The sequence below is a fragment of the Ips typographus genome, unplaced genomic scaffold, assembly GCF_016097725.1.
Source record: "Ips typographus isolate SLU unplaced genomic scaffold, UJ_Ityp_2.0 IpsContig35_part1, whole genome shotgun sequence".
In the NCBI taxonomy this organism is placed as follows: Eukaryota; Metazoa; Arthropoda; class Insecta; order Coleoptera; family Curculionidae; genus Ips; species Ips typographus.
In genome coordinates, this window is record NW_028098574.1 from 353546 (window position 1) to 380937 (window position 27392).

General features: G+C 32.8%; 3 protein-coding genes across 5 annotated transcripts; 2 read left to right on the forward strand and 1 right to left on the reverse strand.

Moving 5' to 3' along the window:
• Nucleotides 1-279: 279 nt before the first annotated feature.
• On the reverse strand, nt 280-5430 carry LOC145739774 (uncharacterized). The gene is made up of 3 exons (XM_081995150.1): nt 5285-5430; nt 980-1762; nt 280-918 (listed from the first exon to the last, which is right to left on the reverse strand). The coding sequence occupies exons 1-3, from the start codon at nt 5352-5354 to the stop codon at nt 518-520; spliced, it is 1254 nt and encodes a 417-aa protein (XP_081851276.1). The 5' UTR covers nt 5355-5430; the 3' UTR covers nt 280-517.
• A 64-nt stretch (nt 5431-5494) lies between these two features.
• On the forward strand, nt 5495-21133 carry LOC145739772 (RNA-binding protein 24-like). Of its 2 annotated transcripts, none has more exons than XM_081995147.1 (6): nt 5495-5937; nt 8579-8845; nt 10702-10828; nt 11838-11898; nt 19086-19318; nt 19366-21133. In XM_081995147.1, the coding sequence occupies exons 1-6, from the start codon at nt 5788-5790 to the stop codon at nt 19518-19520; spliced, it is 993 nt and encodes a 330-aa protein (XP_081851273.1). In that variant the 5' UTR covers nt 5495-5787; the 3' UTR covers nt 19521-21133. The 2 variants fall into 2 exon arrangements, with proteins under 2 accessions (XP_081851273.1, XP_081851274.1); XM_081995148.1 differs by having other exon boundaries at nt 5500-5937; nt 19375-21133.
• A 1509-nt stretch (nt 21134-22642) lies between these two features.
• Oatp33Eb (Organic anion transporting polypeptide 33Eb) lies at nt 22643-26133 on the forward strand. 2 transcript variants are annotated; one of them, XM_081995071.1, is made up of 8 exons: nt 22643-23024; nt 23087-23281; nt 23342-23536; nt 24091-24189; nt 24257-24412; nt 24477-24991; nt 25048-25318; nt 25373-26133. In XM_081995071.1, exons 1-8 carry the CDS (start codon nt 22751-22753, stop codon nt 26032-26034), a joined length of 2367 nt encoding a protein of 788 aa, XP_081851197.1. In that variant the 5' UTR covers nt 22643-22750; the 3' UTR covers nt 26035-26133. The 2 variants fall into 2 exon arrangements, with proteins under 2 accessions (XP_081851197.1, XP_081851198.1); XM_081995072.1 differs by having other exon boundaries at nt 22644-23024; nt 24798-24991.
• The last annotated feature ends 1259 nt before the right edge of the window (nt 26134-27392 follow it).

The window sequence follows — 27392 nt, forward strand, 5'->3', positions numbered from 1 at the left end:
AAAACAAGCTTTATTTTAACATTGTAGACACAACTGAAAAGTTAGATATGTTTAGTTTCCAAAGCATTTTCTTGTCACATCCTTGTTCAAGCAATTCAATTAGAACGGCTATAAAGTTCAGACGTTCGTAGTACAAGGTATGAAGGCAGAATCGATCGAATCGGAGTATCAACTTCAATTAAACATCCTCTAACCATAATGTATACACGCAATTCCAATTATAGTAAAATCACTTATACTTTATAGGATACGAAGGACGTGTCTCTACAAAAACAATGCTTCTACCAATACCAAGCTCTATTTCTATAGGGAGTAAAATATACAACACGTAAAATTGCACTGAAATCTGTATACCATTTCTTAGTGAGTGTGATAACAATATTAATTGATAACAAAAAGTGGTTTAGTCACTATTATTTAAAGTCAAAAACAACTCATTATCCAATACTTACATACCTGCCTATATACTTATACATGGCTATTAAATTAAGCCAATACATAAAATTAAACACTGTTTTTAATCGGTTTTAAGAGCATCTTGTACGCGCTTCAATATGTCGTCATGGCTAGGCCCTTTTCCATACCAGCTAGAAAAAGGTTGCTGATAGCTTTGGAAAGATCTTTCGTGGGGCGATTGACTGGGAATCCCATATAATTGATTTGGAATTCCAAAGGTCGTACTTGGAGGTCCGTAGGGCGATGGATATGGTTTAGATCCAGCATAACCCGAGTTATCGTAAGAATGACTGGTAGGACTATAATTGAAAGAAATTGAAGAATCGTAAGGATAGCTTGGAACCCATTCAACTAGAGGGGGGTATCCGTTAGATATTCCTGGTACTCCATAAACAGGTTTAATAGACGATGGTGGACCATAAGTTATACTGATGTTGTCATTTCCGGTGTTAGGACCATACCCTAAAACGTTTTGTCGGATTATGTATGATAAAGCTGAGTTCTAGGAACAGTTAATGCTTACCAAAAACGTTAGTCACTGAAGTATTGGTGGTAATGGTACCGTTAGTAATTACTGTTGTCTGAGTTGTAGTCGTTTCCGTTGTAGTTGTGGTTGTTTCTTGTTGTCTAGGCTTTGGAAGTGCAGTTACGGGCTCTATATCGTCATCAACATATTCATCACTGTAATAATCCGGATCTCTTCTGGACTTATTTCTATTTTTTTTTCTTTGCTGGTTTCTATTAAGCCCTCCACCTCTACTGAAATCGTAGTCGTAATCATAATCATAATTTAAAGCAGGCCTACGCACTTGATGAGTTCTCTTTTTGTTTCGCTTATTGCTATTAAGTATAGGATAATTGTAATAAGTATCGTAATCTAAGAAATGTTCCGGGTTTCGTCTTCTAATATTATAACGGTTTCTTTTATAATATCTCGAGGAGGCAGCTCTTTTAACTTTTTGAGTTTCAGGGACAAATGGTTCCAAATACTCGTTATAATACTTGTCACTATCCCCGTACGTTTGTATAACTTCAGGATTACGGGGGGTAACTTTCGTGAAATGCAAAGTACTTTCAGTTTGTTGCATCTGAGTATCTTCAGGAATTCTTGATGATGTTGCAAGGTGTTGTTGGTAAATATTAATTGAAGTGGGAGGGTTAGACTGATTGATAAGCGGCGCAGGATCGTATTGGAATTTGATGGATCCATTTTGAAGCTTTCCCAGGGCTAGACTTGGAAATACTGTTGCTAAAAGAAATCCTAGCAGAGTACCTATAGATTTTCCTTGGCGGTTGGTTGAAAGACCTACAAACATAAACGAATATATTGGTTGGAACACTTGATATTCTAAGTATGAATTATTGTTTATATAAAATTGCTATAACTTATCTCTCGAAAATTTTCTTGATTAAAACTGGGAAAATCTTAGAAATGTGTTTAGAGCATGTAAGTGCATACTCTGAAATCTTAACTGATGTAAAAACACTTACCTAATAAATGATGGTAATCAAGTAAAAAACTAACGTTTTATCAAAATGGTATTAATGAATATTTATCATCGATGAAACAAAGCACATGTCGATTTACACATATACATACTTATAAAAGTGTAAACTCAGTTTACACATTTAAATATTCAATACGGAGTTAGTCCTCTCATAATTTGTCAAACACTTACCTCCTGAATCAATAAGAGAATTATTCATATTGTTAAAGTAAATGAACAAAATATCATTGGTTGTATACCTTCGTTGTTGTTGAAATGAAACTGAAAAGATTTGCTAGGACTTGGGAAAGTAAATTTGCATTAATGCGGGTGCCTTTTAAATACCCTTATGTAAATGTTGATTACTTTTTTGTTGTGTAGGTATCTATTTAATGCGTAGAGGTTACAGGACCGTATTTAAGGTAGGTATGTAAGGCCAGGCCCTAGGCGGAACGTGCGGTGCGGTTCCTTTTTCAAAATTATATAAATATAAAAAATGATGGTGCTGGCTAATTGCCCAAAGCTTTCAGGAGAAGAGTAAAAGAACATGTTGAAATAATTTAGCTGTCTAATTGCTCAACATTTTCAAGAAAAGACCCAAAAAATTTGTTAAATTGATTGAGCTGGCTAATCGCCCAGAATATTCAAAAAAAGATTAACTGATAAACGAAGAGTGGAACACCATTGGAAATGATTGACCTTGCTGATGGTCTAGAAATAAAAAAAAAAAAACGATAAAAGAAGAGCCGAAGACTGTATTGATATAATTGATATAGCTAATTGCTCGGAAATTGCAAAGGAAAACTGACAGGGCCGTATTTACTCGCATAGGCATAGGCTGCAGGACATTATCTGTAATACTCGTACTTTTTTTTTATTAGTGGTGCGGACTCTTCTCTTAGGCTGCAGTTTCTCTGTGCAGTCTATATAGCCTGTGCGTAAATATGGCTCTGAGAGGTTATCTGAAATGGCTCTAAGTTTATTGGGAATATATATAATATATACACCCCCGTAAAGGATGAGGAAATATTCTTCCATATGCAATATTTATTTATATAATTGACTGTGAAACAGATTTTACTAATGTAAATTTATGATACCCACAGATTTCTTTTTGGGTTACAGTTCAATAGTATGACAATATTAGACTGTACTCCCTTTTTTTTTCTATCTATAACGTATATCTTCATTTTTAATCTAAATTATATGAACACGAACTACATGTAAACTTCTATTTTAGTAGAATTCAGTAATTATTCTTGATATTTAAATGAAAGATATACGATATGTTGTATTTTTACTTTTACTGATTCTTATGGAAATAGATATATTCAAGAATATATAGGTAATCAAGTAACATACACAAACTTTCATACAAATTGAACATATAGATGTTGATGTACATGAAAGGGGGTATGTGTAACATGTATGAACATTATTGTGTTTATACATTTATCAGTGTTTTGCAACAAGACAATAAAGACTTCTAAGTAGACACGTGGTGCGTGTATTCTATTACTGCTTATTATTTTAGGTAGTAAAACCAATGTAGTACATACTGAAATATAGTTTACTAAACGCACATTGTTGAACAAATCTTGTCGGAATTAAGCGTAAAACCCTTATTTCTAGTTTTCAATACCCTTAAACCCAACGAAAATAAAAAAACTTTTGTCTTATTTCGTTTTTCATTTTGTACGACCTTCCAGAAATAGATGTTTGTGGAACTTTGTCACTTGTTTTTGGCTAGTGAGTACGATTTGATCGTATATTTTTTCCACCAACGATTCTGGAATTTCATGTCCTTTAGTCAATTGGATGATATTGTAATAGTGAGTTAAAGCATTTCAGTCGTAGGACTTTTTTAGACACATAAATTAAAGTTATGAGATACTGAGATAACTTTTAATTTGGCCAAACGACATTGATTTATCGCTGGCGCAAATATTGAGTCGCGTTTTATTGTAATCATTTAGAAGTTACTTTTTCAAATTTCTTACAGTCGTCATAAAAGTTAAAAGTTGCATTTTTGATATGATGTTGGCACAAACACAAAATATTTAACAAACAGCAGCAACCGAACTACTATTGTTACGAAAATAACATTTACCATTCTATGAGACAACCATTTAGTCGTATAAGTTAGATGCCTTTTAAATGAGCGTCCAATTTTTATTGTTTAATAACTAATAATAAAAAAAAAAAAAATAAATATTCCTAAGGAAACATTCTCATTCTTATTAATAAGTTCACATAAACTAATATTTTTTTATTCAAAGCCTCAAGTTATTGACTTATGCGTTCTCTAGCTCACGGATCTTTGTATATAGCATGACACACAGTGTGCAAGAAGAAAGGTGGAAAGTTCTTAATTAAAAGACAAAAACTGTAAAAATAAAATTAAAATAAATCTTAAACATGTGGCGTTTCGTCCGAGGAGAAGCTGAAAGCGCAGCGTGAGCTAATTATATGGTTTATTCTGAGATGCATTTAAAACGTATATCACTTCTCTAAATTAAATTATATTTGATGATTGAGTTCCTAGCGAAATGGTGATTTAGACAATAATATTTTATTTGTTTTTTCAATTTTATAAAAGATGTCTTAAGATCCATGCAAGGTGCTAATGACTTACAAATGATTTTGTTTAATAAGACTTAAATTTGTAATATCGAAAATATAAGTAAATTATTTGGACAAAAAATAAGGATACGCCGCTGAATGTTACCCCATAAGTTGTGAGTTCTATTGTACGAGTGCCTTATAGTGAACACCTGGCTATAGGGAACCCTTCTGCCCTCGAATATATGTACCCTTAATTATCTGCAGCACGATTTTTTTTTTGTTATTTGAATGCATCCGTCTATTATTTTTATCACGTCGTGATAAGATGGTCCGACGTCAGCCACACAGTATGATTTTTCTACTAATGTAATATTTATTATAATATCTTTAGAATTTTGAAAAACTAATCTGTCTACAAATAGACAGTTCAAAGATCAGTACGCATTGACCCTCCTCTGTATCGTAAACTGTTGGGTTCATTACAACTAAAACATTTGTCGCTTTATCAAAATAAAGTTACAAGGTTTACGTACCTCATTTACGATATCAGATTCTATACTAATGTATTTTGTCTAACAAAGTAGCAACCCTCAAATGCAATCAATTGTTTTTTGTTTTCTGTTGTTTGCAAAATCGTGTTTGTCACAAAATTCAGATTTATATTTTAAATAAAAAATAAAGAATATACTTTTCATTCTGATCATTTCCAGAAAATTGCATTGACGGGGTCTAACTCAGATGTTGGTTCAAGTTTTTCTTTTGTACAATGTACGTACCTATTGAAATATTTTTTTTTGCGCAGACGTGTACTTGATGACCGCATAGAATTGTTTGATTTTTAATCATTTGAAAAACAAATCATTAAAACAATTATTAAATGTAAAAAACCATGAACGCCATTGGAGCGACTAGGGGGTTACGTTACGTACTACTGTGTCTCGTGCAGTTAAGCACAAAGTAGGGGGCGCAATACCTAAACTAAACCGGGATCCCGCGTATGTATTCCCGTATTCGCGTTTGAACTGTGTAAGCTGTTACACATTTGGTGTGCTCGTTTCGTGTTGACAATCTACTCTCTGCTCCCTTCACGGGCTCTTATAGACCCTCAGAGTCCTAAACAGCTGGTGCCACAGTCTAAAATTAGTCGACGGTGGTTCTACACTTTAGTTAGTACGCGTCTGGAGACTAGTTGAATACGCACGTGGCCTACTAGACGTAGTAGCTTCGTTCTCTGGAGCGTTAGCAAATTTATGTGCAAATCGAACAGACCTGCTCCCCTATGCGAGATCGCCGGAATAACTTTACCAAAGAATATATAAATAATATTGTAAACCCCTTGGGAAATAGGCCGGCAAGACCAACTGAAATCGCGCGTGCGAACGAAGAGCGCGCGGCTACCGTTTTAGAGCCCGCAGAAGAACCATCAAAGGTAAGTCATGCTGTCGTGTCGATCATGCATTGGGAATGATCAAACACTAGTGTCATCATTCATCATTTATCATTATTATTACCAATATCCAGATACTATCTACTATATTATACAACCTTCAAATCTGATTTTTTTTACCTATCAAATCGCTATCACGTTTTGTTTTAAATTCATTTTTTATGAAACACATAACTGAAGTTTGTTTATAAACTGATATGGACTACTTTAGAACAAAAATACAAGTACTATTCGATAAATAGTTTGTAACACTAATCGCATCATATATATTTTCAGCAGTGTAGAGTATAGATGTAATAAAAAAACAGGACCAATTACCAACGCTATTTGAATTGAATTTAAATCTATGTAATAAATCTATCTTTTTTTATTCTATTACCAGTTAGTTAATAATGATGTATAGCATCACTTTTAATTGTTATAACTTCTTTGTGAATCGTTTTGAAAATTGAAGCAACTTTGAAAACTTTGTTCTTTGTTACTTGAAGAGTATTTTGCAGATTGTTTAACCATAAACTGTGAGGTGTGATTTATTAAAATCAATCCCAGTTCACTGACGCGTTTTGCCATATTATGGGTATAATCAGAGTGGCGTTAGGGCTTGATAACCAACGAACAAAACCTTCGTTCCAGTGGTTCCAGTATTTCAACCAAAACAGAAACAAATTTGTTGTTTGTCAAAATACCATGCGGATAATAAAATATTTATTCCTACACACTACAACAATATTCCTAGCACGTTTAGTATTTTTTTACAAATTTTCTAATAGGAATTTAATCTTTAGTAATAAAAAATATTATTTTATCAGTATTATTCTGTAAAAAAATCTTTTAAAACCGTTGTTCATTATTAACGGACATTTTTGTAAATAGAAATAAGTTTTTACACAAAATCCGCGCAAATACGTTCAGAAAAGATGAATACAGACATGTGGTTTTGTTGCCTTTTTAGGAAAAGTTATTATTTTTGGTACAAGTCTGAAGCTTGATGGAATGAACGCCTCATTTACTTACTTTGAACGAGGCGAAATCTCGATATTTTGCTTCACATGACAAATATTGATAAAAAAATGCTCAGAATATGTTTTTAGCCCCATGTACTGAGTTTCCAGAAAACACTCGCAAGTGTCAAATTATTATAATACTTTCCATGTTTCTCTTTTTATTAAATTAAAAAATAACCTTATTACCGTAAATAATAAATTACTCAAAAATGAGGTGGGCAGAAAGATTTTATTGTTATGAAATAAATGAGTTATATATAAATATATTTTAAAATTGAATAGGTAGGTATGCACAGAAATTATTGATGGCTTAAGTTTAAGTTAGGTTTAGAAACTGAATATTTAAACAGCATGTACCGCAAATCTGAACTTGGCTTAGACTTGAACCACCAAAATGACTTTGGGACATTTAAATAAGTTCTATCAGAGTCAGAAAAGAAGAATGGTAGAATGACAGCAGTCAAATCAGTATTTATTTATTTTTATTTATCGTGATTTTTACTTAAAAAATGAGGGTTTTTTCATGAAATTCGGTATATGGAGTTAAAATCAGATTTGTAGCAACTTTATATCGGCAAAATAGCAACCAGTTAAATTTTGAATGTTTTCCAGGTTGGGTTATCTTATTCTCTATAGATAGTAGAAAGAGTTCAGGAAAAACTAGGTACAATAAAATAGAAATAAATATATTTTTTATCAGACTGTGAAGGTTTTCACGGCCGGTCAAAAGTGAAATATGAAAGTTAAGAGTTAGAAATTCCATTGGACCACACGGCTTATAAGCCCGGATAACTTTCATATTTCAAAGATATTTTTGTTTTTTAAAATTTTTTCGAAATGTTTTAACAAACATTTTGATTTTACCGATACAAACTACATTTACTAGTAAAAAACAATTTGTGATTTGTGGTTTACGATCCTCGGTGTGATGGTTTATAGTGGTTTGTTTTTGGGAGCTGGATCTGTTCTACTCGTACTTTGAATCAAACTTCAACAGTATAGCCGACGTTTCACAAAATTTATTTCTGAAAATCCTCAGAAAATTCTTTTTTCAAAGTAACACAATGTGTATACAACTGTATACAGGGTGTCCCTGAAATGACTGTACAACGCTTAATCACAAATTTTTTGGTCAAAAATAAGGCGATCTAAGCAATCATACCTATATCCAAAATTGCTTAATTTTGCCGCTACAGGACGCCAAAGTTCTCAAACTAATATCGTCAAAGTGAGCTAGTAGCAAATAAATTATTAAAGTAATTGATACAGGGGTAACAAAAATACAAACTTTTATTTACGAGCAATAAGTGATTTTTATTATTTCCTCTCATTGAAAAAATAATTCGTTTAGGTCAAAACGTGCCAATTAATATAGTAATTGTTGGTTCCAAATCTCGTAAAAATCGATAAGCCCGTTTATAAATTATTTCGAAAAATCGATATTAATTCGAGAACTTTGACGCCCCGTGGCGGGAAAATTAAGCAACTTTGGATATAAGTAAGTCTGCCTAGATCGCCTTATTTTTGGCCATTTCAGGGACACCCTGTATATGCACTTATTATTGTCTTCATCTATCTAACCCATGACATAAAAAATCTAAAATTCTGTTTTTTTTTAGAATATGCTAATGCCGACTGCAGGCATAGCGTCACCAGATGCTGACACTCTTGGACTCACCGGACTTGGGGTTCTAAGCACAGCTGGTACTATAAATGGTACTGTCATTCAAAACAAAGACACAACATTTACAAAACTGTTCGTCGGTGGGCTGCCGTACCATACAACCGACAAATCTTTAAGAGATCATTTTTCGGTTTATGGAGAAATTGAGGAAGGAGTTGTTATAACTGACAGGCAAACTGGCAAAAGTCGCGGATACGGATTTGTAAGTATATTGAATTTGAATGTTGGAAATAATTAGACACTTGCCTTACGACAGTATGAAATCATAAAGGAACTGTTCATGGGTAACTGAGATTCCTTCAAACCGATTTAGAAACACAGTGAAGTTGTTATCGCTTTATACATTACCTAATATAAACAAGATTATGGAAGTATTCGAGGATGATGTAGATTTATCTGTCCTTTGATAGCGGCATTGGATTCATTCAGTCTCGTAAAGTCAGAATACTTATAATGTCAATACCATCGGTGTGGCTACAATGTTGTAAAATCAAAAAGTCTGCAGTAATATATAATATAGGTATAGATTTTTAGCTAATCAAAAAATAATAATAATAATTAAATGAGGTAATAATTTTTTATATAAATTTTACTTAATAATCTAGGATAACACTCACTTTGTTGTGTTTAAAAAAAACACTTTTCAAATCACAATTTTGTTGTTGGAAAGTACCCCATAGTTCATCAGTATCATCTAATAGTTTGCATCAAAATATAAATGAGGGCAATCTTTTGAGGTACCGTTAATTCAAAAATTTGCATGTCTAATACGATAAGGAAATATGTTTGGGCTGGCAAGACCCCCCTGTTATTTGCCGTTATTCCCTTTTGAATATCAGAGTGCAACAACAGCTGTTCTTTCGTTTCATTCACCCCGGCTACCTCCAGCAGTGGTACAAATAACCACAGCTGTCTAAGGGCTTCTCGAGTTTGCTACAATAAAATATAATCGTAGAAAAAAGTCGTCACAATACAAAAGTGAGTCCTATATGTATATAAAATACATAATTTTGAAATCTAATGCATATGTATACTAACTATGTCATTTAAATTTAACTTAGCAAAAACTTTGTCGTAAAAGTGGTCAAATACGAAATGTCGCTGAATATTGTTCTATGGGTCTTGAAAGTGATGAGTATCTAATAAAAAAGTTTATTATAAATTTCTGATAGGAAAAGAAATTACTACAATAATAAAAACTCGTAAATTGACAGGCTTCTGTGAACTATGTCAACATTTGGTCAGTAATGATGGCGGCTTTTCGGTTATTTTAAACACCTTGAAACATTACCGTTACTCGCCCATTTCAGTAATTACGGCATACTTTATTATTTATACGTTAATGTACTGGAAAGGATTGGCAGGAAAATTGCTGTTTTTTATTTGATGGTGTTGTTTGAAATTTTTTGAACTTCCATTAAATGTGAGATGAAAGATGATAATCCTAGCTAGGTGTATTGATTGCATTATACGTAGGTAACGTATAAAAAGTATATGTTAAAATCTACGTCTGTTTATTATAAAAAAAAGTGGTGTCTGAGCTCAAATGTAAAGCTACTACAGCTTGTCACCTTGTACAAGTGTTTTGTTATTGTATAGATTGAATAGAGCTATAAACTTATCTAAGGTAAGCCAATCGTCCATGATGATTTTTTTTTATCATATGTCAACAATATGCTGACATATCAGACAGCAATAAACAAACCAGTCAAAAAGAGATAAGACATTTATTTTTGATCAAATTCAGTTTTAATAATTACGATGCTGTATTCTTGTTTACTGTTCAGAGCTGCACTCAACAAGGTCCGGATTGCTGTGATGGTAGCAGAAGCAGAAGGCTATTCTTTAAATTGTAAACCAAGTACATAATTAGTTATTTTTCAAAAGGAATTAAAGATAATTAGACTCGGATGTTACCCAAAACATGATAAAATACTTTTTAGTGCTATTTCTATTTAGAATTTATTTAAAAACATAAATCATTGAGAAAACAAATTCACACTTGAAAACTTTTGCCTCCTCAGTGGTAAATCAAAAATATGTTTATATTTGTCGCAGGTTATTATGGCAGACAGAGCAGCAGCAGAACGGGCTTGCAAAGATCCAAATCCCATAATAGATGGAAGAAAAGCAAACGTGAATTTAGCCATCCTCGGGGCAAAACCCAGAGGAAATGTACCTGCCGGTAAGTTTTTTTTTTCCAAGTTTTAATGTTTTTGATGTCACTCGTTATTTACGTGTTTTAAAAATAAACTTTCGGAATTTGAGAAGGCGACATCAACGAGCTGAAATCTGTAGTGGTAGCCGGAAGGATAATTTTAAAGGTTTTAAAATAAAAATAAAACATTCTCGGGCAGCTAAAATTGGTTGGGTTTGACCTGAAGCGGATTTCACGCTCCCTTGTCGAACTGACGTGTAGTTGTAATTTTGTCTATTGCTCTGCGTACTACCATTGTACATTTAATCTCAATTGAAACGTAAATTTTATATGCAAATCAAACCGTTTTGATCTATTGATACATTTACGTCTTAGTTTAATCACCGTGTTCCCATTAAAATTGAAATCCGCGTTTATTTTTAGTCCTGTTCGGGGGTTTGCAACGATTTCAGTCGGGTTTGATAACACCCACATATTTTATCTAGATAACTGGTAACCGGTCAACACCGGCACACGTAAAGGGAACGAAGTGACCGTTATACAAAATCAATGCTAGATACCTACCAAATAAAATCGAAAAAATTAATTAATTCTATAGCTAGCTAAGTTCGGTTCACAGTATTGTTTAACAGGCCACTGGTAATTTAACACCATCAGGACATGAGCCCTTTTCTTCAACCCTTTTCTGGTTTCCGGCATACCCGGATACGAACACTTTGTTCACGCTAGTCGCCCAAAACGTGTGTAATGCTTTGCTCCCGTTTTCGGTTGGTTATTTAAAATGCATGTACTCGTATTCTAGAATGAAGTTAACAGTAGTAGTGGTATAACGATATGAGCAATTACGGTTATCAGCCACGATGTGTTTCTCATTTCATAGCCGTTCAGCTAGCTACCTATAATTGCCTACTGGTTCTCCTACTCTCTAAAACGTTGTGAAAGAAATGACAACTATCTTTGTAGCAGTAGAAAAACACTACCTCTATATCCGTTGAACTTGAAAATATCCCGTTTAAGAAGTTTTGTCTTATTTCAGGGTTTCCATTTACCACAGTAAGACCCGGAACCTATCCTGCCCTTTTACCTAGTCAATATGGGTAAGTATTAGTTTAATCTACAGTAGTTCTGCCATGATCTACATATTGCCCTATGATGGATATCAATATTTCACTATAGCAGACCGATCCATAATCATTATTTCATGTTTTCTAGCCACTTAAGCTCACGGAGTTGGTGATACCCAAAACCCATTGAATAATTGTTTAATAGAATTTGGCAGACTCCAGAAACGACTCAAACATAATGTAAACAGTTAGTTCCTTCGATGAGTGTGTGTTTGTGTGTGTGTGTGTGAATTTTAATTTTGATTAGTTACTGAGTTTCACTTATCAATAAACTCAGATGGTTTTTGTCAAGTTAACAGGATTATGCCCAGGTGGTCACTTCACATTTTTTTACTAATTTTATGAAAATGTTATGTATGCGTATTGTTGCGCAACTTTATCGTTCCTACGATTTGACAAGAACTACAATTGTGCACGATATCCTCCAATCACTTGTAGTTCTTATTATGGCGTTTCATATTTCACAAAAAATTAATATGTTAAGTTTTTATAATTAAAAATCTGCGATACTGAGTTTATATTACGTTCATTTGATTATTGAAATTTTTGTGAATTTCAGCATTGTTTTTTGAAAAATATTTCTAATAACAGAAATTGTAATGTATTTTTAAAGAGAAGTGTTACTGAACAGATTATAAAATATGAGTATTTCTAGAAAGATAAAACCCCATTTCCACAAAACCATAATTCAAAACCGATTGGAGGATGGCATTAATACTGTTTGCTGTGGGGTTTCCTTTTGTTTTTTTTTATTTGGGCTGACTATTTTTGTAATTTCTTTTCTGTAACTCACGACTGCAATGTAACACTAATGCGACACTAACAGGATGTCGATGTGCTTGATTGTGTCAATTTACTGCTAATGGTAAAGTGTCATAAAAATGTATTAATTTCTATTGTTAGTTAGCTGCGAAGGACTGCGATTTTTTTATTTGATGCAATTCTTTAAACAGCGGCGATTCAATTGATTGTAACGCCACTGTGTTTTTTAGCCTGGGGATGTGTTACAGTGCAGCCGCTGTAGAGGGGTGGTAGTAGCATTCGAAGTGTGAGAGTGATCTAAATGTTTCGCAATTCTTTTTATCCTTGTATTTTCTAATGAAACCTAAGAAAATTCATTATTATGTATTACGGGATAATTGCGGAATATTTTTGGTATGTTTGATTCTTTTAACGGGTTTTGAAAGTGCCTTTACAATTTAGTAGATCCGTAGACTTTCTTTAGAACGATTTATACACTACTTTAACTTAGATTGGCGCCTAATAACAGCACCTTTACTCTATTTCAGTACTAACTATAATTTTTTTTTTCTAAAAAATCGTACATTAATGCTTTCCGTTACAGCATCTGGTGGCTTTAAGGATGCAAATAATTTTAAACAACGTCAAATATTATTAAAATAATTAAGCCAATAGTTTTAAATAATGCCAAGATATTATTAAAATATTTTATTTTACTGCTAAACTTGAATTGTGAAGCCGGCGTTTAAAATATACATAGACAAATGTGGAAGTTTTAAAATTATTAATCATAGTCTGGTTAAGATGAAGACAACTTTTTAACTGACATTTATCGGACTGTTGACGCGGATGTGACGTAATTAGATAGTTGGTCACAATATATCAATCAGACTTTCTTATGAGTTGTCATGTGACCGATACACCCGTTCCGGCAGACTGATACATATCATCATCAAACAACTCTTACCACTGATGTCCTCTGAATATTTTTTAAATGGTCATAGCCGTATACATTCTAATGGTATTCGGATAAATTAATATTCGAAAAATATCATTGATTTGACTATATCATAGAAGTTGGAAAAAAAAGATCTATGTATGTTAGATGCACAGTGAATCTTTGCGTAACCCAATAAAACCTATCCAGAAATAAATAACTGATCTTTTACTAACAGCTTGAAATTATTTACTGCGTTTGAATTTATTACATAATAAAGTTTGGATTTTAAAATCGAAATTACTATTATGATATATGCTAGTGTTGGGTTTGCCGACAATGGGAAACGTTTGAATTTATTTAGAGTTTGATTGCCGAATATTACTTAAAAAAATTACACTTTACGGGGTTTATTCAACTGAACAATACGATATGCAAAGCGAATAAGACGCTACTCGTCGAGCCTTAAACCTATTTATAACATTAAAGTGCTAAATTAAAACTATGAAGCAATTCTAAATATAAAGCAACAAACCCTGCAAGTTTCCTTAACTCCTTCGGCCAAAGTTGAGAACCTGGAGTAGATTCCACAAGGTTCGAATCAACTGCTAAAGGTTACTTGGGCTTCTTGAACTCGTTTCCGAATTATTGTCCTCGCTGCTTGAGGATTAGGTCGTCGACAGCATCTCTTTTTAGACGATAATAATACCTGTAAATGAGATAGACGACACTCAAAATAATTAGTACGTAAAGTACTATCGTCCAGAAATCGATTTTCTTGAAACCTATTGCAGTGTCGTTGATTTTTTCAACTGTTTATTTTTGACTTTGAAGTAATTTTAGAATATCTTTAGTTCCGTCCAAATTTATTGTAGGAAGTACTAATTGACTAGATCGAGAAAAATTATTAGGTTTTGGTAATCGAAAATCTATATTGGTTTTTCCTACTTTATCAAGATTGTTCGTGATGTTGGGTAAAGGATATTCGTCATCAATACTACGTTCATTAAGTTTACGATAATCAATTACAAGTCGCCATTTTTTTTACGACTGGACGCATCCATTTTTTTTTCGAACAATCCAAATTGGATTATTCCATGGAGAAGTACTGTGTTGGCTTATGTCTTAATCTAACATTTGTGAAATTCGGTTTTTAGTTCATGTTTATGAATAACGATACGATTTTGTAAAAATGGGTTTTTATGTCTAATATTTTATTCGTAGAGCTTAGTGGAATATATTCACAATAAAATATATCTCTGAACTCATAACATAGTTCTTTGATATCAGAGTTTTCTTCTTAATTGCAATGATCTAATCTTAAATTTTTAAAATTTTGTTTTAATTGATTTCATTGTTATTGTGTAAATTATCAACAATTTTTATTTTTTCTATAAAATTTCTTACAATTTTATTCAAAGGTTCGTGAATATCAAGCTTTACTGGATGTTCTTTTATGTTGGTAATCTGTCTCATTAGGCATCTTGTATTTGCTGGAATTTGCTCAATTGCTAAATTTTTAAAAAGATAATTTACGTCTCAAATATTATCACCGGCCATAAAAATAATGAAATAATACTAGCTGTACAATTGAAGGGCACCAATTGAAGCTATCGTCAATTAAAATTATTGTAAACAATTTAAAAAAAATAAGAATTAAAAGAAAATGAGCACTTACACTAGGGTTACATTCTAGCTACCTACATATGGGCTGTACCAGATTTTTTGCCATCATCCAGTTCTTCCGCAAAGTTGCACTTGTTGTTGAGTGGCTGGATGAACGATGTTTGTTCCTTCTTCCTGATATGCATTCAGAAAGTCCGTTCACTACCAAAATCGCGTTCGAATTCCCGATAAACCGTTAAAACACAAGCTGATTTCCGATAAATCACTTCAGGAATCCTACCGACTGCGCCAATTAGTTTTTTTTTTGTCGAAAATTATTTAAAACAAAATACAAACTTTGAAGACGCTATTCGTCGTGCCTTAAGCCTATTTATAATATTAAAGTGCTGAATTAAAACTGTGAAACAATTCTAAATATAAAGCAACAAGCTCTGCCAGTACGCTTCCTTAACATGTTTTCACTTTCAACAGTATGCTTGCTGTCGTCTGAAGTTTTTACGATTTTTCTTTCAGCGTTCCGTTTACATCATTCAACTAAAACTGCGTTGACGAGATTTTGTTCTTGCATGCTTAAGCATTTCGCAAACGTTAATTATTTAATTAGTGATCTTGTGCCCTTATGCCCGCCTTTGTATATTGCTGCTATTTTTCTGGATGGTATCAGTTTCATTACCTACTTTTGGTTAAGTACTAAGTCGTTTTTGAACTTAAGCTAAGTTGACGTTTGAATGTGACAGATTAGGTACAAAATAACACAGTGTAAACTATACTTATCTAAGCTGTCCTTAAAAATATATGCTTGGTTGGTTGAAATTACCTCATATACAGAGTGAAAATGTGTCTTATATATGCCATGTAAAACATAGTTTAATAACTGAGCTATAAAAAGATATTAAAACTTCATTATTTTCTATATACCATATGATTAACTTTGGAGAGCAATGTTAATCAAAAATGAGCATATTGCTCATTAACGAAACGAATACGTAAAGACGACTTTTCGTTGAGCTCAGCGTGATTCATACAAATTGTAATTTACCAATTGACTAATAGCAAACTGATTGCTTAAAGTCATTAGGCAGAAATCAATTTTTCATGGGGATTTCCAAATAAAAAAATAATGAGAGAAAAGTCAGTGTAGTGAAAACATGGAATTTTCTTTTTAATATATTATTGATTATTCTTTATTGATCAATGGGGCACAAATGTTTGTTAAGCAATAATGTGTCTCCTATTAGTCTATGTGTTTTTCAAGAAAATTAGTTTCCGTTTGACCTAATGGACGAACTGGACGATCGTTAAATAACGGTAAATCGGTGTAAACTTGAAATAAATTTTGTAGTAAAAAATATGCGGGGTGGTACTCTTAATCCTCCGTCAGTTTAGATTGGGAGAAATATCTTAATATGGGCAGACTCGTCGGTCAATAAGACCCACGGAGTTTGGATTGCCGGAATCCGGAGTTTGCCCGGAGCGGCGCACTTTACAGCTAAGTCCGGATTTGCGAAGAGATTATCCAATCGTAGGCTCCGACACCGCCTTCCACTTTTTCCTTTTACTGCACTTTAGTAACTCAACATTTGTAAATCAGCTTCTTTAAGATAAACAAACCAATTTTCATATTCTTTATTTTCGTGTTTTCAACTGCACTTCTCGCCAAATGTTTCGTTTGGTAAAAAATATTAACACAAAATTAAATATATTTATTATTTGTTTATGTCTAGAAAAATACTAATGCGACTGCTTCCGGAAAAAAGCAAAATGAATTTGCGGCTTTCTGTTGGGTTAATTCTATAGTTATTATAAATTTCTATAGAAGACTAAAAAATCTCTATAAATATAGACAGGTAACAAAATTTAAAAATTGGTATTTTTTGCTCGTATTTGCAGTTAACCAAAGTGGAAACTGTCAAGTGGAGAAATAGCACAGTAAATTTTCTATTTTTACTTTAAATAAGTACTCTTCATGTTATAAAGAAGCGACGATAGCAAAAGACGAGGACAATTAATTTTTGAACTATTTTTGTTTTGATATATAATTTACAAATACGGCCAAGTCTGACGCATTTCAGTTTTGGCGCGGTATATGTGTGTGTGGTGACAACGTTTACTTTAATTAGAGACGCGTAGGTTGTTATTTCCCGCTGAATAACTTTTCAGCGGGAACACTTTTTTCACGAAACGTTCTAGTTTTGTAACAAACACTAAGGTCCGGTTGTACAATAGTGGTACAAACTTTGAACCTGATGCAAGTCAGATGTACCACTGGGCCTAACTAAGCTTATTAATATTAGTACGCACAATTAGTTTGTAATATTTTAATACATAATACTTTTTTAAACTGGGAACGGTTTTAATCTTTCTGTATTCAGTTCAGTAGGTATTCTTTGCTTGAAAAACTATTAAGGAGACATAGACATCTCGTTTGCTCTTCTTAACGTGCCAAGTCTATTTCTGTCGGCCTATTTAACATTGTTTGCGCGTTTTGACTAATGTATTATTTTTAACTCTTCAAATACAAATAGTGTGTTCTTTCATTAGCAAACGGCACTTTATTTCAACTACATTTGTTAAGTTTTTGACCGATCCGCATCAATTATAAAATTAAATTTTTAAAAAGCAAACGCATATACCTACGGCCGTAGTCATATTGTTTATCAAAATTGTTTATTACAATGTACGAGCAATTTACACAACATAGATACCTATTTTTATGAGGTTGGCCACTTTCTTATCATTTGTTGTATACTACTTGAATATATTCAGCCGATTTTGATATGGTTTTTGCATTTACTTTTTACTGATAACGGTGTGCATTTAAATTTCCGATGTATTTACATATTTACGTTGCAGTTATCTAAAAATAGGTAACATCACGACCTAGTTGCATTTTTTTTTGTGGAAATAAAAATCCCTGTAAAGACAAGCCATCATAAATAATAAACAAATTTGTGAATCAAAACAAAAATTTATTTCACTGTGGTAAATTATGCAGAGTGCTGAGGTTTATATAGGTATAGCAGTAAGCAGAACATATTCTATCATGTCTTTTATGTCCAAAAATATGCCTAAGTTTTTTAAAAAAAATGAATGAATAAAAAAAAAATACAAAGCGTTAAACTGTTTCTTTTTTCAACATGCTCTTGTAACTGGCAACATTTTCAGACTTTTAGTCCATCTTTGAGCATAGTTTTAAGATGTCTATAATTACATATGCTAAACGTGGATAATAATCGGCAGGGAAGGGAATTATTTTTCTATGGTTATGTTCTTTTTTAAGTTCCCGAATTTTTGTATGGTGTTCCACGGAAAAATCATTTTTAGGAATTAAATTGCCAGTCTAATTTAGATGTATTTTTTTGTGTTTTTCACTTTTTAATACTTATTACCATTTTTTAGTTATTATATTTGCCAAATTGTAATTTAATGCTTGCTATTATTATGTTCATTATGTTTAATTTGTAAACTAACCAAAACGAAGCGTAGTTCAAAAATAGTTTTATAGCGAAGTTTGTGGACGTAAAGGACATGGTTAAAAAGTCTTGATATTGGAGTGTTTACATATTTTTATCACCTGGTTGAAAATGAGCCACTAAGTGTAATTTATATTCACGTACTACTAATCTTTTATGGGCTTCGAATAGCTGAATGGTTGCTTGTTTATATGTACAGGTTGACGGACGTTTTCACAAAACGATGTCAGTTGTGGTTAGAACATTCGATTTCGAACATTTTAAAACACAATCGAGTATTCTGCACCAATGAAACTGGTTGTCTTGATTATTCTGGTGTTGCTTGCTGTGGCTGATTTAGCTCAGCATACTGACTAAACTAATTGAGTTTTATTCTTTTCCAGGATGCCACCGAGCTATATGTACCAGTCACCTTACTTAGCAGCTACAACTCCAGGTAGCTTAGTTCCGCTACCTGCTACGCAGATTTCTCATGCAGCTGCGGTTGCGGCTGCAGCGACATCTCAATTTTACGAATATCAGAACGCAGCTGCGGTGGCTGCAGCTGCAGCTGCACCCTACACTGGTCAGTACGCAAATGGGTTTGACGCCTACACACCCTACACCGGTGCCGCCAGTAAGAATTTTTTAGGGAGCAATAGAGTATATTGAGTCTAATAAAAGAATTTATAGGTGCAGCGAATTATATGCCGTACACATATGCAGCTTTGCCACAGACGCCAGGTATACCAACTGCAGCTTCAACAGCTACATTTCAAGGAATACAGTATCAAACAGCTACTCAAACTCCAGCTTTACAAGAAGCTAGGTTACAATAATCCTAATGCTTAATTAATTAGAGCAGTCCTTAACGAACACATTCTGTGAAGTTGACAATATTTACTTTTGTAAGTTTGTGTCGTATACAGATTTCCCAAGTGCATTTGTTTAAGTGAGAAAATCGAGCTACAAACCCATAAAAAATTTTAATAGAAACCAAAGTTAAAATTCGTTGTATTTTAGTGAGAGCACACCAAGATCTGGAACATATTAAGTAATAAATGTCGACTTCTCAAAATGATCAGCTATAAATCTAAATTAGTAGATGTATAGCTATTGAATAATTGACTACACAAATTGATTGTTCAAGGAATTTGGTGCAAATATCTACTCAGTAGCTTTTTCCATTTATAAAATACCCAAAGTAATAAGATAAAATGCTCAATATATTCTTTTTAAAAAAAAATAAACTTGATTGCGGCTCTTTTGCGGACTGTTTAGTTGTTGAATCTGCAAAAGAATGTGCAATACCTAGTTGTATTCGATTATTGAAAGTCAATAGGATTATAGGTTATTACTTAAATCCTATATAGATCTAGTCGCCTTTACTAATAATAGCGAAATAAATTTGTATTAATATTTCGGTTATGTACTTACTTTATATAGAGTGTAAAAAAGGGTCAGTCAGGTTTCCAAGAGAATAAATAGTCAGCAGTCAGCAGTAAATGAAACGAATACTTACATACATGTTAAATAATACTTAATGTACGTACTGCTTTATTAACTCTTTTATAACGTTTCTCATAATTTGTTGTACCCTATATGCCCTTAGATATTACATAATAGTGCGATATATTTATTATAATCATAATATATTCGTCATAAAGTAATTTTTTTTAATTCTTCAAGGCAACTTTATAAAGTGCTGTTGAACTATTGAATTGATTAAATAGATAGTTATTCATTTACATTTTCACTCATTTTGCTTTTTCAAAACTTCTTTACGTGGTGTCATTTGTAACTTGGCTTCTTAATCTTAGTTCAAGTGATATGACAATATAATATGTCTCTAAAGTGAACTGGGACCACATCAGTTTTTTAACTATTGTTAAGTACGGAGGATCGAATGAACTCGTTTATTAATGTTTATTATTGTCCGTCCACCACTTCTTCCTACTTTTACATTTGTCTATTTCATTGAGTAGGTACTACCTAAACTTGGTTGTGAATTTACTCAGTGTAAATTATTTGTAAAAATGTATTTAGGCTGCATACATTTAACCCAATATCTAAATATATTGATGCAACGAACTGTTAAAAATGAGAAAATGTAAATATGTCTTTAGATAAGTTTTTATAGAGATCTTGTAGATATATTATCTGCCCAGGTCGTCTAAACTAATTAATATTCACACCATACAATCAGGTTTATTAAAACTTGCGAAATGATTTCAACTTGTCCTATCTTTACCTAGAATTAAATGTTTATATATAAAATAATATTGACAAAATTTAAATAAATAAAAACAAGACAGCGTAAAATGACTGCAGAAATCATTGTTGCTATTCAATTGAAAGTAATTTATTTTTAGACTACATATAATAATTTATCGAACCTGTAAAGACAAAACAGTTACAACTTTAATAAAACTATAATTTACAAATAAATAAATATTGCAGTTTTTTTTTTCAAAAAAAATTCAGCGCAAATTTAGAATTTAAGTAACATTATTTATTATGTAATTAAATTTGAACATAATAGTTCATATAAACATAAGCAAATACTATGTTGTGATATACCAATGATGAAATGGACTACAGGTTTAACTGTTCGATATAAGTGGGAATTCCGCTACCCTTTTAAAGTTTACACTCTACATTACTAAATAAATAGTCTTATTAACTTTTCTTAATACTTTGTTTTTTGCATTGGACTTAGTGGCGCCCTCTTGTGACCATAGTGCGTGTGCATAGCTAGTGCTTTTTGAAGCTCCATCTATGTGTAAAGGACCTAGCTTTTCTAAAATTGATTAATAACTTAAAATAATAAATTATCTTAGCTTTATTGTTTTCCATAAAAACGCTATACATTAGATCTAGTGTTGTTTAGTTGCAAGTATTGGAGGGGGAGTCAGTGACTTTTTTAAGTTTGAACATTCATAAAATTACTTTGGAAGTTTGAAAACTTAAAATGTTTAATCAAATTAATTCATACCAATCTAGTGACAAATATACTTTAAAATTATTCGGCATCAATATTTATTTTTTTTTTAAGTAGAAAAAAAAAGTTCTAACTACATATTTCTGTAGAAATGCTCATTCAATCGTAATACAAAGCTGTTAAAGAGAAACCTAAGTAATTCAGCTTCATATATCAATAAAGAACAAATTATTAAGAGCACTATTGTAGTTTAATTTTTGTTCCCTATATTCCATCTCAAATTTTAACATATTCCCAGAGGTATTCGTCTAAGTTCAGCTTTGAAGGGATTATTTAATTGCCTCTACCTAAATTTCCTTAATACGGTAGTTAGGCAGGCTGCATAAAGGAAACTCTCTTATACCTTTGCTTCATCGTATAATATTCTACAGAGTAGGAATTGGAAATATTATAAAGAAAGCTATGTGCCTAATCTATAATTTACTTTATATTTTATAAACAGGAGCTTATCTGATTAGTTAATTATAATTAAAACACTTTGTAAGGTTGATGAGTTACAAAGTCAAACTTATTAAACGAGGGATTTATTAAAGGTAACCGTCTCTGTACGTACGTCTTAATATAGTTATTCAGGATCGATCAACTTTACAGTGTCTCATAGTAAAGTAGTTCATAGTTTCCACTGTAATACCTGACGGCGAATAGAAAAGTTTCAAGACTGTTTAAAAACTTGCATGTCCTAAAGTTTAAAGCTGGCGTTTGAGAACCTAAAACTTTGGTCTTAATCGATGGTATTAATGAACAATATTTATGTAATTAGTTTTTAAGTTTGAAAGCCCGATAATTCACTATCAATGGATAATAATAAGTAACTGCCATGCTTGTTTTACATTAATATTATCAAAATTTGATATCATAACACATTGCAACATTTATAAAATATCTTTAAATTGTGATCGCAGTGACTAATGCAAGTGATACATAATTTACTTTATTAGGTACAGTTTGAGCTGATAAGACGACTTGTTCTACCTTATCTCTATCAGGCTTTATCTAACCAACAATTAACCTATAACGACATCAAAATTTCAACAGTTTAAACGTAATTTCAGTGGGTTAAAATGAGAAATGGTACACCCTTCCGAACTTTTACGAAGCGATTCTGCAGAAGATGCGGGTAGTTTTGCAGCTCCTGTAGGCGATTACAGAAATGATGTAGACTGTGGATGTATTGCCTTACCATGCCTGGCAGAAAAACTAAACTTGGAGAAGTATGCTAAACCTGGGTATTTTATTGCTATAGTGTCAGTAGTCGGATTTCTTGATGGAGTTATTGTTAAATATTTTCGCGGGACTGCCCAAATTTGGAGTCAGCATTACGACATTTCTCAGGATATTATAAGTAACCAATAAGTCAACGTGTTTTTCCTAGGCCATATTATTAAATGTACATAACACTTGCAGATTGGTTAATTTACGTAAATGAGGTATTTGTTGGCATTTTCGGTCTTTTATTGGCTTACTGGGGGAATAGAATTCACCGACCAAACTCGTTGGGTGCTGTAGTTATATATCTTGGTGTTGCCTGCTTCCTTTTAGCCATACCTGAAATTTACCATCCAATTAAAAGTGATGAAACTGACATAACAATCGTCAATGGTAACATTTGGGTGCAGTTCTCTTACTGCCGTAATGTCTATGTTGTTTCATAAATTTTAGGCCGCACATTATGCCAAGTCTTGCAGTCGTTGGAGCTAGCCGATCTATCACTAAGCATCAATAACAAAGTTGTAGCATTTGGTGTTTTATTCATGTACCAAATCGTATATGCTCTCTACACTATTGCTTTTATCACCCATGGTGTGTCTTATGTTGATGATAATACTTCTCCTAGTCAAAGTCCGCTTTATATTGGTAAGGATAAAAAACTAACTAAAAATAATCACCTGTGTGTACAACGTTTACACTGAGTGTGTCTTTTTACTTGCATTTTACTCAACGCGCCGAACAGAAAAAATATTTTTTTATTGTGCGCTCTGATACATATACTGGGTGATTCTATATTACAAGTATCAAGAGAACGGCGGAAATCCATGTATACTTTTCCTATAACTAATAACCGTTTCTGACTTATTAGCAGTTATTCTTAAAAAGCGCATAAAATCGTAATCCATACTAATCTGAATACGCACACCTGCTTGTGCTGAATGACTAGTTGTCATCTCTCTATAACTACAATATGTCCGGGCAGATATTTGTCAAATTTAAAACTGTATCAAACTTGTTTCTTCTGTAACGAAATAACTTTGGACCATATATAGCAAACTTGAGATATTTTTGGACGCACTATCAAATCCTGAAATATGACGCATTTATGGTGTAACACCTTGTATATAAAAAAGTGTCATAACTTTTAGTGTAAACGGTTCTACAAGTTATCAAAAAATAAATTAAGATATACATTTCAGCTTTGATTTTTGCCGCACAAAGGATGGGAAGACAAATTGGAACTTATGGTGCTTGGATGCCGCTTTTATACTCGAAACAAAGTATTTTCATGTCCATAGGTAAGTAATAACAAATTCACTTTCTGTGCTTTTTCTTACTAACGTAATTTAAAAAAATAAATTTTAGTTTGGTTATCGGTTGCTGCCCTTCTGTTGATACTCGGAAGTATGATAGCAATGTTTCCTAAAATAATGCCTAACACCCTCCTTAAAAAGTCTGTCAACAGTTTACTAAGTATTGCGTCTGGAAACGCCGTTATCCAATACGACCAAGATTACGATGGTAGGTAATCTAATTTTTTAGTTTGTTTCGTCAAAAATGACTTTACCCGGACTTATACTTCTAGGATTTTTGCCTAGTTTGTTTCGCTTACTGAAAAACAAGGTACTCATCTTAACCATCTCCGCAATGATGTTAATGCAAACAGCCATTATCAACTTTAATATTAAAGAGAAATATTTCAACCAAGTCAAGTATCACGTTTCAACAGCTAACGACGTTTCAGGTTATAGTGACCCTGCTTTAGTTCAATTTAGCAGCAATCTACTGAAACAGCCTCTAATCGCGTTAGCTTACGCAACTGTAGGTTTAGTTATAGCAAAACTGAATCCAAAGCCTAAAATGTTGGTGCTATGGAATGTGAAAGTGTTCGTTATAATTTTTTTAGCCTACATTGGTACTAGGTTGTTCAGCTGTGCCAACAAACTTAAAAACGAATTGGATGGAAAGTTAATTTGGCCATATTGTAGCTGGAACTGTGGCTGCTCTCTTGACGGCCCTTTTCATCCCGTATGCCTTAATAATGAAACACATTTTTCACCATGTTGGGCTGGATGCACTTCCTTTGATTCTTCTCTCAGAGTTGGTTTTCCATTTTATTTGTCACAACAGATACAATTCTTAATAGTGTTTTGTAGATATATCAAAACTGTTCCTGCAGCGCAAGTCTATCAATGTTGGCAACAGCCGGTTCCTGTGATGCGGATACCTGCAGAGTATTTTGGACTTTGGCACAAGTCCAAGTTGTCATGTCTTCTGCTTTGCTTGGAACGACTTTTATAAGTACTTTAATTATTATTCTTAGATGTGTTAGCAGTAAAGACAAGGCGTTAGCTTTAGGGTTGTATTTAACTTTTGTCAGTCTTATTCCATATTTGCCGGGCAGAGCCATCTATGATGTGATTTCGGGTAGGAATTGCAAGACACAATATTGAGTCAGTATCTGTATAATGTAAATTTCAGAAAATTTTTGCCAAATATGGGGGAAAAGACGTTGCCAATTTTATTCAGAATACTTCACTCTTTTCATATCCATAATTACATTAAGTTTCAAAGCTTTAGCAATTCTGGTGAATTTGACGTTATTATATTTCATAAAATCGGTTGAGTTATACAAAAACAGCTACTGTAGAAGCGAATCCGACTTGAGTGTCTTACGACGTCTTGGACTAACTACCGGCTTCAGCTTGAACACTGACGAACCCAACGCTAGAAACGAGCAGGAAGCTAGTGAGGAACAATTGAACATAACTATCAGTCCTAATCAATATGCAGAAAGGAATAAACATCAAAGTGATAATGAGTTGAATACCGTTGGTGGTAGATCTTTTAAAAAGGATACAAATAATGCCTATCTGAGTGAAGGAGAATTGGTCTCTCCTTTGCCTTTGAAACCTAATGTGAACATCAAAAAGTCAATTTCAAAATCAGCTATAGCAAACACTGTTGGTGATGACCACGATAGTTCCGACGACGGTTCCACATTACAAATGCATCAGCGAGTTAGCCAACCTGAAGATCACTTGAGGAGAAGACAAGAATTGACTAAATCAGCAACAAGTAACAAAGGGAATAATGAAAACAATGATATAGGTACGAAGGCTGTTGTGGAGACAGATTTTTAAATGGCATGAATAAGTTTTTTATGTCCTATTCTTATAATTCTCATAAAGCAAGTTTTTTTATGCGTAAAAGTAGAAAATAAAACGAACAATTATTATTAATTTTATTTTTTTTTGCTGAACTAACAACTTATCATTTTTTACTAATCCTGTCGCGTTTCTTTCCATCTTCGTAACATCAACTTAACCAATTTTATTTTGGGGTAATAGCAACCGACAGGATAACTAAACAAATTGATTAGATAATGGTAAATTATCGTAATTACTACTAGATATAGTAAGCCTTGTAGTACGTTCTGATTAAAATACATACTTTACTTACCTTAATATTATAGAACTAAAAACACTGAACGCTTTCCAGCTCACTGTAAAATTTGTTATAGACAGACAGGTATTTAGATGTCTAAACTCACTCACCAACAGTCCCAACTATTTATTAAAATAAATTATCACAGAGGTTTTAAGCCTTACACTGTGATATCGGTATACTAAAGCATAGAAAGGTCGTCATGCGATATGTGTTCTTTTTAAAAGAATGTAGGTACTTCTGCTATGGGCTGAGACTAAATCAAATTGAACAGTATTATTTCGTCTGTGATACTACATATGAACAATAAAATCTATTGAAATTTGTGAGACAATCTATGTAATTAAAAGAATTTTATGGTCGGTTGATTAGAGCGTTGACCTTATAAAAATTCAATAAGGGTTTTTTTAAATATTCATTTTTACATGTAGGAGACGTTATCTGTTCTAAACATTGTCGTATCCATAAATTTTTCGTTAAAAACCCCATATTCTTTATGCACCATCTTATTTCTTCAATAACTCAAATACGAAAGTCGGGTTCAGATAATCTCTGGTTTCCCCAGTTTTTAAGTAAATAAACTAGCTATATATTTTATTTGATAACAGCATTGTGCGGGCTCCTGCATACGATATTAGCGGTATCGCGGACTGGGTTGACAGAGTTTTGATTTAGGAGAAAAAAGACGTGCTTAAGTTTTACCCGAACGGAGACCCAAAAAGGAGGATACGATTTCATTAAGTTGTTTGGATTTACTACCACCTCTTTCAGTATCGGCGGCTTGACTTAAGATTTATGACCGAGAGAGATTTGCTTCGTTCCTTCGTAAACCTAATACCTATACCTACCTAATTAGACTCGTTGCGTTTGTTCAAAGGTTGAGTGCAAATATGAGGAGATTAGGTAACAAAAATGATGCCGAAAATTTCATTTATAATTGCAGGAAAAATGGAGGTAAGAGCTTTGACTGAAACCATTAAAGTGTCGTTTTCATTATGAGTGCTTTCTAATATACCTCGTTAATAAAGTAAAAAAGAAAAAGCGATGATAGAGT

Excerpts from the sequence above, each read along its gene's own strand:
- LOC145739774 (XM_081995150.1), bottom strand. The coding sequence starts at position 5,354 with ATGATTAAAAATCAAACAATTCTATGCGGTCATCAAGTACACGTCTGC. Across the intron at positions 1,763-5,284 it reads AAAAAAAAATATTTCAATAG|GTCTTTCAACCAACCGCCAA; the intron begins GTACGTACATTG and ends TTATGTTTGTAG. Across the intron at positions 919-979 it reads TTCAGTGACTAACGTTTTTG|GGTATGGTCCTAACACCGGA; the intron begins GTAAGCATTAAC and ends AAAACGTTTTAG.
- LOC145739772 (XM_081995147.1), top strand. The coding sequence starts at position 5,788 with ATGCGAGATCGCCGGAATAACTTTACCAAAGAATATATAAATAATATT. Across the intron at positions 8,846-10,701 it reads AAAGTCGCGGATACGGATTT|GTTATTATGGCAGACAGAGC; the intron begins GTAAGTATATTG and ends TATTTGTCGCAG. Across the intron at positions 11,899-19,085 it reads CTTTTACCTAGTCAATATGG|GATGCCACCGAGCTATATGT; the intron begins GTAAGTATTAGT and ends ATTCTTTTCCAG.
- Oatp33Eb (XM_081995071.1), top strand. The coding sequence starts at position 22,751 with ATGGTACACCCTTCCGAACTTTTACGAAGCGATTCTGCAGAAGATGCG. Across the intron at positions 23,025-23,086 it reads CATTTCTCAGGATATTATAA|ATTGGTTAATTTACGTAAAT; the intron begins GTAACCAATAAG and ends TAACACTTGCAG. Across the intron at positions 23,537-24,090 it reads TCAAAGTCCGCTTTATATTG|CTTTGATTTTTGCCGCACAA; the intron begins GTAAGGATAAAA and ends TATACATTTCAG.